This window comes from Echiichthys vipera, assembly GCF_963691815.1.
Source record: "Echiichthys vipera genome assembly, chromosome: 8".
Lineage (NCBI taxonomy): Eukaryota > Metazoa > Chordata > Actinopteri > Perciformes > Trachinidae > Echiichthys > Echiichthys vipera.
The window spans coordinates 17,360,187-17,379,800 of record NC_139833.1 but is presented as its reverse complement, the minus strand read 5'-3'; the positions used below and the strand labels follow the sequence as shown (position 1 = coordinate 17,379,800).

The window sequence follows — 19,614 nt, the reverse complement described above, 5'->3', positions numbered from 1 at the left end:
ATTTTTCACAAATAAATTCCAAACTACCTAAAACCTTTTAATGCTTGAGCCTATTTTACTCAATTCTCTTCACAAATCCAACATTTATCTTTAGGCAAATACAAAACTTCTGTTTTTTGTTGCATCAATGAATCTGCTATCACACACACGTTAACAGTTAACCCTCATCTCTGTTTACCCAACAAGTACTGCACCTCACAACTTTGTAATCAAAGGCAAGTTTTATTGAATCCAATATGTAGACATCATGGGAAAATTCTATTTCTTTCCATGCTAAAACAGTGGATAGAGGTAGAAGGGCACATTTTTTTAACTGAAGACGCTGAATGTTAAGACGAACAGGGACGGTTCTTTTTTGTACAAATGGACCGTGTGGGTATTTTACAGTAGTAATGGAGCTTTATAGTCACTTATTGGGGCAACCAAAGCTACTCAAACACCCATTATCATATCAGAGGAAATGGGGTTCTGTACTAGGCTAAATCTACAGTTATGGAATGAAATCAGTCAGTATTCACAAAAAAATACATTGAATTGTACTCAAAAGTGGACTTCATTTTACAAATATGGGTACATTCCAATCTGAAATAGTCATTCTGGTAAGAGATACACATAACATGGCACTCAGTGTACAGTAGGTGCTAAGTACTGCCACCCAGAATAAGTTTAAAATCGAATTATAAAGTATATAAGTCATGACCCATTGCCGGAAATCAGCTGAATTACACTGGACCGATTGGAGCCAAACATTTTCTATCACCTGTTTCATGTTTGTCTTGCCATTGTTATAAATATTAATGACAAAACCTCACATAAATACAAGTTGAATTCATCACAAAATGCACTATTTGACAACACGGTCATTGATAACTGTGTCATGACTTTAATTTACAGAAATCTCCTACTGGGAAATGACCTTTACATATAACAGTCACATTTTGTTTACAGATACTGTCGCTTTGACCGAATAACCATGATGAGAACTTTTCTTGCGGGACATTTGGACCCAGCCAATAGCCCTGTGAATACGAGTGTTTCTTAACAGGGTCTTAACTGATGTAGTCAGCTGTCGATTGTATGTCCTGACACATCGACCCCGTCCTCGCCTCCTCAAAAGCAGAAACTTAACATTTCTTTATGGTATCTTAGAAAGAGGTGCTCTGTGTTTTGGGAGTGAGGTCACATTGTTGAGTCTACCTTAAGCACAAACTAGGCCTAGAATACCAAGACAGCAGACATGCAGACTGTACTCATAAAAGGCACACAGTATACTGTACATGAAGAAACACAGTTAAAATGGTTCAGGACATATGAACGGAACTATAAAAGTACTAATATTATCTAAATCTAAATGTCAGAGAACCTCATTTATCTGCATCACTTAGAAGTTGCTTAAACCGGTTAAGTATTTGGATAATTTAAATACATTTTTTGTATTGTGTGACACTAACTTAATGGCACATGTATACACCCTGTATTACAAACAACACTCTGTGCAGTCTAATTGTCTAATTATAGTGTGCAGACTAAATCAAGTTTTATCTTGTTGTTTCTAATGCCCATCCACTCAACTGGTCAAACTGCACAAGTGAGGGTCATATAAATGAGGCTCCACTAAGTACAAATTATAAAAATAACATAACTAAGTCTGGTTGCTAGCGTTAAAATGTCAAATCTCTCCTTGTGCATGTTGCAAGTAATGCATTTGTAGATCCAGCTCCCGGGGAAGAGAACACCCACATATCATGCACTGGAGAAGCCGTTCTGGAGCGAAAGGCAAACGGGGACCGAGTTTGTGAGGTTCTGTCCGTGGGGCAAGCTGAGGTAGGGGCAGGGTCTGTGTTATGTGTGGCCTCTCGCTCATAACTGCCTGTGGTGTGAAAAAGAGATTTGGGTGTGGAGGTCTTGGAAGTGCGCCAACTGCAACAGAGTGAAGAGGGTGTGGGCCGGGCAGAGCGAGAGGAGGGAGCGGGGCAAGAGGAGCTGAGAAAAAAGGAGAAGGCTGACTTATGATTATTTGAGTGCCTGTAACCATTGGCTGTTGCTGCAGCTCCTGTCCATTCGCTGGTTTGAGTTGCCCGGTGAGCATTTGATTACTTTGGAAGCCCCATACTGGTGTTCCCAACCCCTGGCCAAAACGATGAGGATCGTATTGAATGGAGATGGGAACCTTCTGTGTTGATGTCGGACTCTGTACACTGGCCCAGTTGGATGACACTGGCTTTTGCTGCAGCTGAAAATCTTGAGTACTTACTAATTTCTCAGGGTTTAATGTCTTTGGCATTCCTGGTGGTGTTTGTATGTCCCACAAGGTGCTACCTACCCCGTGAGAAACAGGAGTTGAAATTGGCATAGCACTGCTTTGGTTTATTTGAGCTGCGGTGGACACACCTGCTAAGCCTGACACCCACTGCTTTTGCAGCTCACAGCCGTTCCATGGCTTCTCTTGATGGCTAACAGTCGATGGTATTACTTGAGGATTACTCATGTCCCACATTCTGGCGTCCTCTTTTTTAGGAGGTGTGGAGGACTCTTTTTGTATTGACACTGGGGTGCCCGCCCATCGCGGCAGCTGAAGCTCTTGACCGAGCTTGTTTGGAGAGCTCTGTGAATTTGCCTGTAAAGCAGGTCTGATACTCCACAGAGCTGCCCCATCCATGTAAGATGAGGGAATAGAAAAATTGTGATGCAAAGAGCTTGTGGAAGCTAGCACTGTGGATGTGGGTGTGCTACTCCATGCAAGCTTGGGTAGTCTGTGCTGCTCCATCTCACTCACTGTTGATGGGCTGGATTTTTTTGGCAGAGCTGCTGCAAGGGAGCTGACAATAGCAGCTGCACTCTCTTTCATGTGCGATGACTCTGAACTCTGAGCAGATGTGGGGCCTGACTGAGTTATCAAAGGGCTATCTGCCCAGCCTGGACTTCTCTGATGGTGCTGCTGCTTCAGACTGGGCTGTGGTGGGCTGCCAAACTGGGCCTGCTGTGAAGCTGCATGTTGCTGCTGTGACAATGGGACGGGCATTACCTCTCCACCGTCCACCTTCCACTGCACCGGTTGAGGGTGTAGGTCAGGCAGCCACGGTTCCTTCTGCTGCCTAACCTGTAAATCCATGCAAGGTAAGAGCATGGGGGGCTGTGGCTGGACCACCCTTCTGTGCAACTCTGCATCTCTCAGCGGAGAAATTGGGTACGGAGACGGCTGAGAGCTAACCATCCCAATGCCCCCTAACGGTCTAGACACGCCCCACATGAGCCTCCCCCCTCTCCTCCCCCTGACACCCCTGCCTCTCATCCTAGCACCCATCGGGAAATTATTATACTGGCTGAAACCCTGGCGTTTGCGAGCGTGGATCTTCTGGTGTACCAGCAGGCTGCTAAACCAAGAAAAAGTCTTGTTACACTCATCACAGCGATGGGGTCTCTCTCCTGTGTGTGTGTTCATGTGATCACGAAGTAGATAGGCTAATCCAAAGCTCTTATCGCACTGGTCACACTTATGACGTTTATCACCATTGTGCGATAACATATGGTGCTGCAGCTGGGTCTCGTCGCTGTAGCCTTTGCGGCAGCTGGTGCAGCGGAAGGGTTTTTCCTGATGCAGCCTCTGATGTGTTCTCATGTTCTGCAGGAAAGCAAAGTCCTTCCCACAGTCGGGACATTTGTATGGCTTCTTGCCTGTATGGATGATGAGATGTTGCTGTAAGTAGCTTCCGAATCTAAAGCCCTTGCCACACACTTTGCACTGGTAAGGCTTGTCCTTGGAATGTATGCGCATGTGCAGCTCCAACACTGAGCGGTGACGGAAGGTTTTTTCACACTCAGAACACTTGTACGACTTAATAATTAAGCCATCACTTCTCGGTTTCTCCTGTACATTATCACTGTTTAATAGAGTAACTTGAATTTTAGGTGGTGTTGCCACCTTTTGTAAATATTGTGCTACAGACTTGTGGACACTTGACAGATGTAAATTTAAACTGGCTTCATCGCGAGAAACACACGGGCAGTGGGGACAACTGTGTCCTGTTTCGCAGAGCTTGTTATTCTCCTTTTGGGGTCTGGGACTTCTCTCCATCGTCTCATACTCTGCCTCGTGAATAAGCATGTGGGCTCTCAGACTAGCCGGTGCCGAGTACGTCTGGGGACAAAGGGGGCAGTTGAATGTGCGTTTCGGCTCCTCGCTCTGTTGTGAGTTCTCTTTTTCCGGCCCTTTTATTCCCTCCTCTACGGACACAGGGGCCTGCTTGCTGGGCTGTTCAGTGGAAGAGTTGGTTTCGCGCAGTCTGTGCTGGCGGCAGTGTGCCTTCATGTTCTGGGCAAAGGCAAATTTTTTACCACATTCGGGGCAGCGGAAGGGCTTCTGGCCCGTGTGCAGATACTGATGCTGATGGAGGAGGCTGCTGTACTTGAAGGTCTTACCGCAGACGTTGCACTGGTGAGAGCGCATGCTGCCCGTGTGCTTGCGACGGTGGTCTTCCATGACAGAGTAGTGTTTGAAAACCAAGCCGCACTCCGGGCATTCGTAGGGTTTCAGGGCGGTGTGACATCGCTGGTGGTTCCGCAGAGCCAAGCTGTTTGGGAAAGTCTGACTGCACTCTTGGCATATAAAGTTGCTCTCACTGGAGTGGAGCATCATGTGCTTGGTGACAGACACCTTAAACTGGAACTCTTGGCGGCACAGGGGGCAGTGGTAAGGCTTTTCTACTGTATTGCAGCAGTTATGGTCTCTCAGTTTATCCACTGTTGAGAACATCCTCGCACATTCTGCACATTTAAATCTACCCTCCCCCTTTGTTTGCATCTCCTTCTTTGGGGTAACAAGTTGTTCCTCCTTCTCTTTAATATGCTCATTTCTGTGTTTAATGAGGCTGCTGCGGTGCTGAAAGGTAAGGCCGCATTCTTTACAGGTGAGGGGCGTGAGCTCATCCTCGTGTGCGTGAAAGTGACGGTGAAGGTTGAACGTCTCGCGGCGGGTGAACGTCTTCCCACACTCCTTGCACACCAAATGGCACTTTTTTGGCTTGGCTGACAAATGAGGGTCCTCTCCTCGGTCTGCTTCTTCATCTTCCACAGCATCGTCTATCCCGTCGACTCGCCCCACAGCCAGCTCCTCAGCCGGTCCCTTCTCTGCACTCTTCTCATCAGGATGTGGTGCTCCCTCCTTTTGAATCTTTTCTGCATCAGCTGTAATGTTATCATCAACACCTGTATCCAGCTGCACCTCTCCAACACTCTCTGTAACACTCTCTGTAACATCACTGAGGTCTGCAAAAGAAAAAAGCACATCATAATAATAACAACTTAGCAAACAGAAATAAACAGTAAACAACTTATCTGTTCATCTAAACCAACTACACGCAATTAACACAGTTATCCGAGTTTAAGTGCAAATCACGACCCATGAGTGCAGGATGCTGGCTGGTTTTGTTGTGGTAATTAACATCTAGCAGAGTTCACACAGTGTGTGTATTGAATTGGCAGTCAGAGCCACTGTAGCGCAGGTTAGCCCTGGAGGCTAAAGCTAACAGTAAAATACATTAACAATGTTAGCATACCACACGTATCTTTTTGCCCCTTGTGTGTTTTCGCCTCTCCGTCGTCGTCGTCTTCAGGTTCCGACCAGTCGAAAGCCCGTTGGTCGCTGCCACGAGCTTCGGCCATTTTTTCAGCCGCTGTTAGGTCCTCCGGTAAATTGCATGTCGTTTTTTCTGCTCCAGCACCGGACTCGACAGTAACCTCAGAATGGCTGGCAATACCGCCGCCGTCGTTCCCCACACTGGCTCTGTGCTCATCGTCGGGGCTCCCCGGGCTTTTCCTCCGTGTTATTTCACCTTCCTGATTCAGGCTGTATTCCGGCTGCACCGCCTCGGTCTTCTCCCCAGATGTTTCCACCTCCTCCGCGGGGGATTTCTGTCGTTTCGGAGACTCAGATGGGTCTACGGCGGCCATGTTTCACCCATGCACCCCCTTGTCCAGAACACACAGGGATCATGCTCGCCAGCCTGAACAGGGAATATTTCCGGTCGACGCTTTCAAAATAAAACACCTTATTATTACTGACAACCAGCTGTGGCTCATAATTACAGAAGAAAAAAAACAACTCCAAGCCGTAAATGTTACATTTCCCTTATTACTTCTGATGCTGTGACTTTGCTGTTTTACACATTCTATTCACAACATAAATAAACCTCAACATACAATAGGACATTAACTTTTTTTATATATGTGACAAACCCACAAGTGATCAGATGGATTTAATTGCAGTCCATGTCTGATTTTTATTACAGTTTAGTTACATATCATCGGAAACAGTCGCTATCGACAAAATATAGATTGTGCAAAACTACGTAGATGATGGCCATATGCTGTTTCTTTGCAACTATCTACAAACACATCCATCATACTGCATGCAATATTAGAATAAATAGCCCCTACATACTTATGTATGCTTTTAAATTCCACAAGAAACATATGAATTAAAGTCTGAAGCCTACTGCTTATGCTGGAAGGTTGTTTGTTTTTTTCATCAAAAACCGGTAAGTCTTTAAAATGTAACACTGTTGTCTCAAAACACGCTGAACAGAACAGTCTAACTTTATTGTCCAACCAAAGCTTGAAAAGACATACTTTTCCATGAAACTGTTAAAAAGCACAAGCATACATTAGCAGGTAAGTACATTAGCTGTATAACTACCATATATGGTAACAACTGCAGATTACAAGTACTTAATGACAATGTTGTTAGTGTAGGAGGAGCATTGAGACATTACCGAACTAGTAAGAGCATCATGAGCTTAGCAGCTTGGTTGCAAAGCATGTGCAGTGACATGCATATTAAACATCAGCACCTCCAGTATGTCGTTGTCTTGGAATTGAGCGTCCGATGAGTGAAGTTATCACTCTACAGAGCAAATATTTTTCAGGAAGTCTTTTAGCGTATGTCTGAGGAACCAAACTAATGTTAAGGCCACCCTATTATCTCATGTCTAATTTTCTTATCCGCTTCAGTCGTCTCTGAAAACAAACTTTAGTGCAAGATAGATTTCTGATTGTGGGATGTAAAACCTCAAATAACCACTTTTTTTTTTTTTTTTTTACAGAAATACTGTCAATAGAAAAAGAGCATACTTTCTTGTCACATTTTGAAACACCAAATATGCATGATGTACACTTTGAGTTTCTAAGTGCTTTCTCTTCAGCGCCGTCGTCTGCGTCTGTGATCGACAGCTCTTCCTCGCCGCGGCCTCTGCACACTCCCATTTATGTTTGTGGGTGGATCAGAGGGGAAAGTGCGATGTACGTCAGGGGACGATGGTGCAGCAACCACCGTCACAGCTGACTGATTATTTGAGAGCTGGGTGACTTGTGGCTGCGGTTGTATTTGCGTTTGGTGCTGTTGTTGTACTACAAGTGGCTGATGTTGTAGTTGTGTTTGCAGGGGTTCTTCAACCCTCTGTTGTTGCTGCTGTTGCTGCAGTGGATCTGTGTGGAGCAGCTGCTGCTGCTGAGCTGGCTGTGGCTGTAAGTGCTGTTGAGATGTTTGTGATTGGTGTGCTTGTTGTACACGATGTTGCTGTGGCTGTGGTTGTTGCTGGGCCTCAAGCACTCCTAACAACCTTTGTAAGAGGACATTGTTTTGTTGTAGACTGACTGCTAATGCCTCTTGTGAAGCGACAAGTGTTCTCATGTCCTGTCGGAAACCTTCCCCAAACTCCAGCAGACTCTTTTCTACTCGATTTCCCAGTTGAATTGCTGCTTCCCCTAACCCTCGTAGCTCATCTTCAAGCCAGGAGCTGCGTGGAGGGGCTTCGAGAGGGCCCTGCTGAGCACCAAGTGAGGGCTGAGGACTACTGGGCTGAGGGCTGCCATTGAGGAAAGGAGCACTGTAGAGGGGGGAAGGAGGCAGCCACCGTTCTGATGGAGGCGGTGGTCCTATGCCCAGACCCAGTCCTAATCCCAATTTGTCTTCCATGCTGTTCTCTACTGGTTCACACTCAGATTCTCCCAGCTCTCTGTCACGCTCAGCATTGTCCTCATCTTTCTCCAAACCATCTCTCTCTGATCCTTCCATTCCTACACCTGCAACAACATATTGGAAGTGAACACGAGTAGATATTAGTTCCATCTACAAAGAAAAACAGCCAATTGGACAAGTTATCTTTTACCTGTATCAGAGTCAGGAAAGCATGGGAAACTGGTCTTTGGCCTGGTGCTTTGCTTTTGTCTGGCCTGTTGAAGCCTGGGGCTACTCTGGGAGGTACGGCCGAGCATTGAGATTCCTCTGCTGGATGGCAGGGAACAGCTGCGATGGCGAGCATCCGCTAGCCTGCCTCCATTGCGTCTCTTCAGGTCGTCCCAGCGCTTCTTCACCTCTCGAAGGGTGCGGGGGACTCTGGACACGGCGTTGACTCTCTCTAGGATTCCTGCCCAGATGCGCTCTCTCTCCCGCCGCCGGAGCCTCCCCGCAGGACCAAAGAGCTCTCCTTCACACCGAGTGACTTCTGACACCAACACCTCCAGCTCTGCTCCACTGAAACGGCTCTTTCTTTTGCCTGCACCGCCAGCAGCCAGTGCAGCTGACATAGCTCTGTCTGTAGAGAGAGAGAGAGAGAGGCGAGTGGACAGCCCAGAAGGGAAAGGAAAAATATCAAGTGAAGCTAAATATACTCTTGAGGAACAGTGTCAGTCTTATTTCCATTCTGCTCAGCGAAAACATATTCAATTATTACTACTTTTGGAAAGGCATATAGATGAAAAGAGAACACTTCAGCGTAATATTTCCTAGGTAAATAATCTAAATCATAATCTTACTCAGACTTACTTTGTTCAATGGACAAGAGGTCATCTGAGGACATGCCAGGTGCCATGATGTTCGGATGCACCACAACCACGTTGAAGGGGAGTCCACCAGGTAATCCACTGCTCTGGTCACAGCTGCCCTCTGAGTCCTCATCCTCCCTGGGGAAGCCGTTTTCTGAGGCTCCCCCTCCAAAGGGTCCCTCCGGAGACTCCACTTTGATGTGCATGGGAGGTGATTGCTCGTACAGCAGCCCCCCCTCCTCGTAGTACTCAGTCATGGGTCAGACCTGTTTTACAGCAGAACTGACTGGCGGGGCGAATTCTCATTCTTGCAGCTGCTGCCCCATTCACACCAATTCAAGGTGCAACTGAACTTACTGCTGCAGACATTACAACTCTTCAGTATACTGTAGGAGATAATTATCAACCTGCTCTGGCTACAGCCGTCACACAATGAGTTCTCATTAAATATAGGTCTAAAATACTGTTTTTAACAGTATGCTTCAAAGGAATCAAGTCATTGTTGCAGCTTGAGTTACACTCATATTGTCTAATCAGAGCCCAGAGACTTTATGGCTAGCTGCAGACACATGGATCCATTTCTAGCATTTTCATTTATACTGATGTGTTGCTGAGAACATGTTCACACGGTTTAAAAACACCTGGAGCAGGCTAAGAGCTACATCTGAACACCCTGCCGTTATACAGTGAGATGCACCATCAAGGCAGAGAATCGCCCTCCAGAGCTGAAATACAACAACAAAACAAAACATTGCTTACAACTGTGTAGCATTTTAAAATACTTATGTCTGTTTTTGATCACTGACGTTGACTTCTGTAATCTGTCGCATCGATGCGCATTTCTTTCTGCACCACATCCGCAATGGTTGCGCATTCCGCATACATTAGGTGCTGATCTCGCAATGGAGCTAGCCGTGAGCTAACAGGCTGCAACCATAGATATAAAGAGTAGATGCCGCATCGAACGTTGGGCCGCGAGAAATGCGGCCGCCATCTTGGATCGGTCCTTCTCCCAGATAAGTTCTATGAGTGACTCGTTGAGCCTATGAGTTGAGCAGCAGAAGGAACAAGATGCCAGAGCACTGTGCAGCGTATTCCTGCTCTAATCTAATATTACAATATTACAATTCATAATCAGTACGGTACAGTACAATTTTAAACAATTATACATAAATCCATGCATTTTTGAATGTTATAGTGAGTCCCTCAGGCTGTGGCAGGTAGATAAATATTTAGCTGCCAGAGGAGCTGCTGTCCCTTATTTTATTATTATTATCTTGTCACAGTAGAGGCGTGGAGATTAGCCTCTGTGGGAATCTTAGTTAATTTACCCCCGGCCAGATGTGTGTGTGCAAGCCTGTGTGTTTGTGTGTGTGTGTGTGTGTGTGTGTGTGTGTGTGCCTGTGTAGATATGAAAGGAGAAGCAGGGAGGAGAGGGGTTGTCGTACATGTGGTCTAGTGTAAATGGATTGCACATTTCCAGCAGTAGGTCAGCGGAGGATGTGCTGTGGTTTCATGAGAGGAAGACACTTCAGAGACAGTTCATCTCAGGTCACCTCAGATATTCTCAGTTTTGTTTTTTTAAATATTGAACATGACATTGAGATGAATTATGAGATAATTTTTCATGTCATGTCACTTTTTTTTTTAAAGTTTAGACTATCAAAGGAGAAGTGACAGAATCTGACCAATATCCTTTGCTGTTAAACTGTTTCATCAAACAGGAGCAACATGATGTGGGGTTTATTATAAAGAATGAATTAGAGATTTACGAGGCAAGCGTGAACATGTATTTCCACTCTGTGCCCGATATTCTCACAGCTGAACTAAATGTTCCATACATTTTTACTTGGTTCTCCACATCTCCACTTAAAGCAGGACGAACGTCCCATGTTTGTAAACCAGAACTGATGAGTCCAGGCTTTTTTAGTTCAGTTGTACCACAGAAGTTGAAACAGTCTGAAAAGAAAAAATCATACATTTATTTAACTAAGGAAAAATCTTAAATGGTTTGTATAATTTAAAATGGATATTACTGAACTATGCCCCGTGTTTTTGTTTGCACATTAAATACAATTACTACATAATTAAAATATGTAATAAAGAAGACATTCACATAATTAGACCTTGCCTAAAAACAAAGGACACAGTCATTTTAGATACTATACAAAGTACTCCTACAACATCACTTTCTTTACCAATTAGAGCTACACTCAAATTGGTAACTGTGCAAGAACAAAACAGTGTGAAAATGATCGATTTAACAAAATTTTATATATATTTTTATACCACACACACTCGCTCAAATGTGGACCCTCCCTCTCTCTCCACTACCACGACTATGCGACTGGCAGAGCATGGATCATTTCTGAATATTTATAAACATATAGGGTTCGGCTCTTGGTTTTTTTAGTGCTTTAAATGAAAGTGTGTCTGTTTGACTTGTATTTAGATGTGTCCAAAATGTCATCTCTCTCTCTGACCTAATTGTATTGATACTCTTGATTTATATGTATTTTAATTTTCTCTGAGTGTGTGTGTGTGTGTGTGTGTGCTTGCGTGTGTTTGTGTGTGTGTGTGTGTGTGTGTGTGTGTGTGTGTGTGTGTGTGTGAGAGAGAGAGAAAGAGAGAGAGTGAGAGAGAGAGATTTATGTATTCATGTATGAAATACAGCCTATTAATACTCTATAAATGATTTCTCTTGTTGTGTTTATATTTATAGTGTTTGCAAAACACCTATCATACATCACATATATCATATATCAGAATATTCTATTACTGTTAATCCCACTGTGAATATTAAAATACGCTGAACCGTGTCCTGTCCTTACACTGAGTGGAGCGGGCGACCGGGCCAAGATGGCGGCTCCACCGCTCGTCAGCGCCAATAGGCCCAACGTTCGATGAGGCGTCTACTCTTTATGTCTATGGCTGCAACAGTCTGGGGTTAAAGCCGCAGCGCGAACTCCCAAAGACAACCGCGCAGTCACGACGAGAGAGCCGACGCTGTTGTGTTTCTTACCTCATGGTAACTGCACATGGGAGGGAAACCAAAACCAAAACAAAATTGATGCAGCTGTTAGCACAGCAGCCGATACACAAACCGAAGCCAAGTCGCGTACTATTGACGTCACCGAGGGGGGTGTTCAGGGCCAATCAAATTATTCATCGATGTTACCCTTTTTTTTCTATGTCCATGATGTTACCCGGTTAAATTCTTCTTTATCAAATTCAAAACTGTAGATCTAGATCTGAAGTGTGCCCTTTGTGACCCCCATACTGAGACTGTTATTCATCTGTCTTGGAAATATACCTTTAAACTGTGGCAAGATATTTGTATGTTCATTTTAGGTAATATCTGCTGTGATTTTGAGCTCATCTTGCATGTAAATGTCCTTTTTGGCTTTGTAAAGAGTGACGCTCTAGCTGAAAAATAATACTTTTGAATCTCGTTTAAATTCTTGCAGAGTTTTACATCCACAATCGTAAATTTGCCAAAGTAAAACCCATTATTGTGTTTTCATGAAAACACTGGAGGTGTATTTCAAGTCAATATCCTGTGCCAATAACAAGAAAGCTATCAAAACTGCACATCTGTGCTCCCACTTTAATTGTTATTTGTAATTGTTATTAATTGTTATTTGTCAATTGCGTATAATTGTTAATGTGATGCCCATTTGTTTGATGCACTGATAGTGTATTTCGTAAATCAATAATAAAATGTAAGAAAAAAAAAGATGCTGTTCGAATGTCAGAAGTAGATTTTTACAGGTCCTCTTAGTTTTCTCACATTTCCGAGAGATGAACTGATGTGTAGACAGTAAATAAAGGACATGATTGATGATTTTGTCCTGATTACATTTATATTGCTTCGCCTCAAATTAAGTCCAATTAAAAAGACAAAACAAAGCAAGGAAAAGCCGGTCAACTGAACATGCAAAAATGGGACTTTGAAGATGTCAACATTTGTCTCTGATAATTAATTCATATTTGATTGGCTTTAAATGAACGCCTTTGGTAATCAATTAACTAAGCAAATTTTTTTAATCAATGTTTATTTAGTCATCATAAAACAATCATTATAAACTTATAGTGTAAACTCTAACAGTAAACAGTGACTGAAAAGGCTTAGGCTTAAGCAAAAGCTTATATATGCCTATCTTATTATATGCCTAATTATTCACATTTGTAACCCTCAAAAATAACATTACAAACCATTTTCTTGGAAACCAAAAGAACATTATTACATTTAAATTGTCATTGTTCCATAATTTAACCCCCACCAAAAAGCATCTAGTTTTATTCTCTTTGTTAGTTTTGGGGAAATAAACTTAAAAATACCTCTCAAATCACATTTACTTTCCTATATTGAAAAAAACTTGAACAACTGTCTCTGTATTCTGCCTATATTTCCCTTATTATACATTTAATACATTAAATATATTTCAGACAAGTTTGTAGGAAAATATCAGCATTAAGATAGGCTATACTATTTGAGTTTAGGCTAATAATTACTGACAAAACAGTGCAATAGGTTGTAGATTTGCACAATGGACCAGCTCCCCAATAATCACCTGTTCGTGCCTAATGTCACTCTTTATTGTTTCATTAAAATAAGTATAGGCTCATTTTAGTTGATATTATTTAAAATTACACCTCGAAAATGACAATGTCCTCTCCACCATTGTCTTTGTGTTTCTATTTTTATTCAGTATGTCATATATATATCTATTACTTCCATTTGTAGTATTATAAAGGTGGCATGGTTGAGGGCTGCAAATGCATCTGTCAGCTTAAAGATGAATGATTTGTGGAAATCCATGTGGTCTTGTCTTTGACCATGCTGTTGTTTCCCAGGTGGGATAATGTTTAATCATTCTGCAAGGTGCACAGAAAAATCCTCCAGGGAGAGTTAGATAAAGAGTGGTCTGCCTGTATAAAAACCCACTGCACCCTCTCTTGTTGTGTGTATCTCAGTTGGTTCAACATGAAGTACTTCATTCTTCTGGCCCTGTTTGCTGCAGCCTGTGAGTTCTTACATGTTTTCTTTTTAGTGGTGATACCATTTCTCTAATTTCCATGTTGACGGTTTTATGGGGGGATTTAAAGCTCTTAAAAAAGAAATAACGTACTTTTGTTATTACAGTTGCTGCTCCCATCGAGGATGACAAGATTGTTGGAGGCTACGAGTGCAGAAAGAACTCTGTCCCCTATCAGGTGTCTCTGAACTCTGGCTACCACTTCTGTGGAGGCTCCCTGATCTCCAGCACCTGGGTGGTGTCTGCTGCTCACTGCTACAAGTCGTAAGCGCAGACATTTGACTATATATACTACGCTTTCACACATTAAAGTTGCTACAGACAAGTGTCACATTACTTACATGTAGTTGAACCCTCATGCCTCTCTCTGTAGCCGCGTCCAGGTGCGTCTTGGTGAGCACAACATTGCTGTCAATGAGGGCACAGAGCAGTTCATCAACTCTGCTAGGGTCATCCGTCACCCCAGCTACAACAGCCGCAACCTGGACAACGACATCATGCTGATCAAGCTGAGCCAGCCCGCCTCCCTGAACAGCTACGTCCGCACCGTGTCTCTGCCCTCCAGCTGTGCCGGCTCTGGCACTCGCTGTCTGGTCTCTGGATGGGGCAACACCAGCGGCTCTGGAAGTCAGTAACACACAGCAGTCACATCTGGAAAATATGTCTGGTACATTCTGGGGTATAAACATTAACGTATTCTATTTTCTCTCTCTCCCTAGACAACTACCCTGATCGTCTGAGGTGCCTGGATATACCCATCATGAGTGACAGCAGCTGCAGGTCCTCCTACCCTGGACAGATCTCCCACAACATGTTCTGCGCTGGATACCTCAATGGAGGCAAGGACTCCTGCCAGGTACGAGCTACAGTCATCATCCCTGTTTCTTAGAGTTTACATGTCAAACACTGGAACACCTCTGCTTACATGTTATCCTTTCTATCCGCGCCCCACAGGGTGACTCCGGTGGACCCGTGGTGTGCAACGGTCAGCTGCAGGGTGTGGTGTCCTGGGGTCATGGCTGCGCTGAGAGGAACAAGCCTGGAGTCTACGCCAAGGTCTGCAACTACAACTCCTGGATCCGCAGCACCATGGCCTCCAACTAAAGTCTCTACTGGAGGGAATCTATTACTATAACATCTATTTAAAATAAATGAAAAATAAATGAAACACATCAACCTCACTCTCTTTTTTTGCTTGTTTTGTGCTGTTGGGTAGGCTAAAACCTAGATTTACCAATGAAGAGAGTCAGCAGGAAGTAAAATAACAGAAATAGTCATTTATATCTGAAACTGAATGGAAGATATATGTCCAAAAAAAATCTGAAATCCTGCATAAACATGAACAATCATAAATCGAATTATCACATTAAACTGCCACAAAATGAAATAGGCCTATCTTTCAGCAATATTTGAGAGAAAAAACTCATGAGATGGAGGAAAAAGATACCAGTGAAGTGTTTCAGTAAAGACGCTGAAGAGGCAGAGTTCAATAGTAGTCAAATATACATTAAAGGGTTGTACAAAACAGGGTTTTGAGAAAATGACTCTTTGTAAAGTCCTACTTCATAAATAAAGGTCACATTTGGACAGCATGTTGCTTAAATCACCTAAGTCATATTTCAATTTAAGGTATCTCAGCCACCTTGATGGATAAATACGGTTTAGTTTCATCATTGTATTCATCGATGATTTATTTAAAAAAAAAATATATATATATAAATTTGCACTTACATCCTGCACTCATACGTAGCACTCTGTAGTTTGTCTTTGCAGCTAACACACTTAATTCTAGCTCTTCTGGTTTGTTCCCTAATGGTTGAATGCACTTATTGGAAGTTGTTTGGATAAAAGCATCAGCCAAATGAAAGGTAATGTAATGTAATAATCACGCATTGATTATTTCCAAAAGAATGTTAATCTGACATACACAGTATCAGGGTTCATACATCTTTTCCAAAGTCAAATTCAAGCCCTTTTCAAGCACTTTCAAGGTCCATTTTCAAGATTTTCCAGCACCATACAGCTGTGTTAAATTACATTTTTCTACGAATATTTACACATCAAAAAATTACTGTATCACTCCTTTTTAAAAATCACGTTAAAAGAGACAGAAATATGATATAATCATCTAAAATTGTATCCCATAATACCAGGGGGATAAGACATTAAAATAAACTTATATTCTTTAGCTATTTGTTGTGAAAGAAATACGGATACAATTTCAAGCACTTTCAAACCCTTTACCCAAAATTCAAGCACTTTTCAAACCTTGAAAACACAACATTAAAATTCAATAATTTTCAAGGATTTCAAGCACCTGTACAAACCCTGAGTTTAAGCATGTGTTTGCTTCTGTTCACCGACTTCACAAAAGAGGTTCAAAATACATTCTAACATCAACAGATATTTAAAAACATAAGCATTGCAAACAATCCCAGAGGAATATTTGAGCCCAAGTATTGTCCCCCCTAAATAAATAGAGAAATGAACTAAACATGAATAGAGGATTGATTTATAGCCTACAGTAATGTAATAGCGCAGATTAAATGTGTTGTACATTTGCAATTAGACTGCATTAAAATAAGCAGTTTGACAATTTGTCACTATAGTTTCATCTTGTTTTTTAAGTCAGTGTTTTATGAATCAGGAGAACAAACAGGAGACATGCGGGAAAATAAACATCTTTAACTGGAAGTACGAGTGTAAACATTAACGTCATAAATTAAACACAGACAACCTAAATAAACTGCTGATATGAAAGTGACTGGTTTTCTCCAGATGATGGCCCCTCTTGCATGTGTGTGCTCGTAATGTAGCACATTTTAATGACAGACAAAAAGAGATATTAAGGAAAGTATACAAATGAAACACGATTTCCTTTCAATTAATTTCAAACAAATCTATAAGTGCATATCTGTCATAAATGCTGTATCCTTGACTGCTGGTGGGACTCACATTATCAATACTTTTAGCCCTTGCCTTCCAGATGTGTTTTCACACACGTTACTCAACAACAGAAAGCTGAAATATGGAAATACGTGTCCTTGGCCTGTCAGATAACAGAGGGACGACGTGGGTATAAAAGGGCCTGAAGTGCAGCTGAGCTGACACCGAGGCTGAGACGGACATCATCATGAAGGCATTCATTCTTCTGGCTCTGTTCGCAGCAGCATGTGAGTATACATTTTACTTTGCACTTATTTTATTTAAAGCCATTTTATGACAGTCTAAGAGTGTAAGGTTACTTGCTTTAAGAAAATTGGTCCTGCAAACATAAACTATGGAACATTCTTTAGATGCTGCTCCCATCGAGGATGACAAGATTGTTGGAGGCTACGAGTGCAGAAAGAACTCTGTCCCCTATCAGGTGTCTCTGAACTCTGGCTACCACTTCTGTGGAGGCTCCCTGATCTCCAGCACCTGGGTGGTGTCTGCTGCTCACTGCTACAAGTCGTAAGCGCAGACATTTGACTTTATATACTACACTTTCACACTTAAGTTGCTAAACAGACATACAAGTTGCCTCATTACAGGTGCCATGTCACATTACTTACATGTAATTGAACCCTCATGCCTCTCTCTGTAGCCGCGTCCAGGTGCGTCTTGGTGAGCACAACATTGCTGTCAATGAGGGCACAGAGCAGTTCATCAACTCTGCTAGGGTCATCCGTCACCCCAGCTACAACAGCCGCAACCTGGACAACGACATCATGCTGATCAAGCTGAGCCAGCCCGCCTCCCTGAACAGCTACGTCCGCACCGTGTCTCTGCCCTCCAGCTGTGCCGGCTCTGGCACTCGCTGTCTGGTCTCTGGATGGGGCAACACCAGCGGCTCTGGAAGTCAGTAACACACAGCAGTCACATCTGGAAAATATGTCTGGTACATTCTGGGGTATAAACATTAACGTATTCTATATTCTTTCTCTCTCTAGACAACTACCCTGATCGTCTGAGGTGCCTGGATATACCCATCATGAGTGACAGCAGCTGCAGGTCCTCCTACCCTGGACAGATCTCCCACAACATGTTCTGCGCTGGATACCTCAATGGAGGCAAGGACTCCTGCCAGGTACGAGCTACAGTCATCATCCCTGTTTCTTAGAGTTTACACGTCAAACACTGGAACACCTCTGCTTACATGTTATCCTTTCTATCCGCGTCCCACAGGGTGACTCCGGTGGACCCGTGGTGTGCAACGGTCAGCTGCAGGGTGTGGTGTCCTGGGGTCATGGCTGCGCTGAGAGGAACAAGCCTGGAGTCTACGCCAAGGTCTGCAACTACAACTCCTGGATCCGCAGCACCATGGCCTCCAACTAAAGTCTCTACTGGAGGGAATCTATTACTATAACATCTATTTAAAATAAATGAAAAATAAATGAAACACATCAACTTCACTCTCTGTTTTTGCTTGTTTTGTGCTGATGGGTAGGCTAAAACCTAGATTTACCAATGAAGAGAATCAGCAGGAAGTAAAATAACAGAAATAGTCATTTATATTTGAAACTGAATAGAAGATATATGTCCAAAAAAAATCAGAAATCCTGCATAAACATGAACAATCATAAATCGAATTATCAAAAAACACATTAAACTGCCACAAAATCAAATAGGCCTGTCTTTCAGCAATATTTGAGAGAAAAAACTCATGAGATGGAGGAAAAAGATACCAGTGAAGTGTTTCAGTAAAGACGCTGAAGAGGCAAAGTTCAATAGTGGTCAAATATACAGTGGGTACGGAAAGTATTCAGACCCCCTTAAATTTTTTACTCTTTGTTAAATTGCAGCCATGTGCTAAAATCATTTAAGTTCATTTTTTTCCTCATTAATGTACACACAGCACCCCATATTGACAGAAAAACACAGAATTGTAGACATTTTTACAGATTTATTAAAAAAGAAAAACTGAAATATCACATGGACATAAGTATTCAGACCCTTTGCTGTGACACTTGTATATTTACCTCAGGTACTGTCCATTTCTTCTGATCATCCATGAGATGGTTCTACACCTTCATTGGAGTCCAGCTGTTTTTAATTCTAATGATTGGACTTGATTAAGGAAGCCACACACCTGTCTATATAAGACCTTACAGCTCACAGTGCATGTCAGAGCAGATGAGAATCATGAGGTCGAAGGAACTGCCTGAAGAGCTCAGAGACAGAATTGTGGCAAGGCACAGATCTGGCCATGGATACAAAAAAATTTCTGCTGCACTTAAAGTTCCCAAGAGCACAGTGGCCTCCATAATCCTTAAATGGAAGACGTATGGGATGACAAGAACTCTTCCAAGAGCTGGCCGTCCAACCAAACTGAGCAATCGGGGGAGAAGAGCCTTGGTGAGAGAGGTAAAGAAGAACCCAAAGATCACAGTGGCTGAACTCCAGAGATGCAGTGAGGAGATGGGAGAAAGTTCAAGAAAGTCAACCATCACTGCAGCCCTCCACCAGTCAGGGCTTTATGGCAGAGTGGCCCGACGGAAGCCTCTCCTCAGAGTAAGACACATGAAAGCCCGCATAGAATTTGCCAAAAAACACATGAAGGACTCCCAGACTATGATAAATAAGATTCTCTGGTCTGATGAGACAAAGATAGAACTTTTTGGCCTTAATTCTAAGCGGTATGTGTGGAGAAAACCAGGCACCGCTCATCACCTGCCCAACACCATCCCTACAGTCAAGTGTGGTGGTGGGAGCATCATGCTGTGGGGGTGTTTTGCAGCTGCAGGGACAGGACGACTGGTTGCAATTGAAGGAA

At 43.0% G+C, this 19,614-nt stretch overlaps 4 protein-coding genes across 5 annotated transcripts; 2 read left to right on the top strand and 2 right to left on the bottom strand.

The window, feature by feature from the left end:
* Window positions 1-297: 297 nt before the first annotated feature.
* LOC310950607 (uncharacterized protein) lies at window positions 298-5,951 on the bottom strand. Its single transcript, XM_083918512.1, has 2 exons — window positions 5,556-5,951; window positions 298-5,265 (listed from the first exon to the last, which is right to left on the bottom strand). Exons 1-2 carry the CDS (start codon window positions 5,947-5,949, stop codon window positions 1,670-1,672), a joined length of 3,990 nt encoding a protein of 1,329 aa, XP_083774638.1. The 5' UTR covers window positions 5,950-5,951; the 3' UTR covers window positions 298-1,669.
* Window positions 5,952-6,381: 430 nt separating this feature from the next.
* LOC310950715 (uncharacterized protein) lies at window positions 6,382-11,934 on the bottom strand. Of its 2 annotated transcripts, XM_083918666.1 has the most exons (4): window positions 11,843-11,934; window positions 8,822-9,545; window positions 8,166-8,591; window positions 6,382-8,079 (listed from the first exon to the last, which is right to left on the bottom strand). In XM_083918666.1, exons 2-4 carry the CDS (start codon window positions 9,075-9,077, stop codon window positions 7,196-7,198), a joined length of 1,566 nt encoding a protein of 521 aa, XP_083774792.1. In that variant the 5' UTR covers window positions 9,078-9,545; window positions 11,843-11,934; the 3' UTR covers window positions 6,382-7,195. The 2 variants fall into 2 exon arrangements, with proteins under 2 accessions (XP_083774792.1, XP_083774793.1); XM_083918667.1 differs by lacking the exon at window positions 11,843-11,934 and having other exon boundaries at window positions 8,822-9,659.
* Window positions 11,935-13,807: 1,873 nt separating this feature from the next.
* On the top strand, window positions 13,808-14,963 carry LOC310949936 (trypsin-3-like; the record flags this gene model as incomplete). The annotated part of the gene is made up of 5 exons (XM_083917556.1): window positions 13,808-13,847; window positions 13,967-14,123; window positions 14,233-14,486; window positions 14,579-14,715; window positions 14,814-14,963. The coding sequence occupies 5 exons, from the start codon at window positions 13,808-13,810 to the stop codon at window positions 14,961-14,963; spliced, it is 738 nt and encodes a 245-aa protein (XP_083773682.1).
* A 2,029-nt stretch (window positions 14,964-16,992) lies between these two features.
* On the top strand, window positions 16,993-18,176 carry LOC310951066 (trypsin-3-like; the record flags this gene model as incomplete). The annotated part of the gene is made up of 5 exons (XM_083919140.1): window positions 16,993-17,032; window positions 17,156-17,312; window positions 17,446-17,699; window positions 17,792-17,928; window positions 18,027-18,176. The coding sequence occupies 5 exons, from the start codon at window positions 16,993-16,995 to the stop codon at window positions 18,174-18,176; spliced, it is 738 nt and encodes a 245-aa protein (XP_083775266.1).
* Window positions 18,177-19,614: the final 1,438 nt, after the last annotated feature.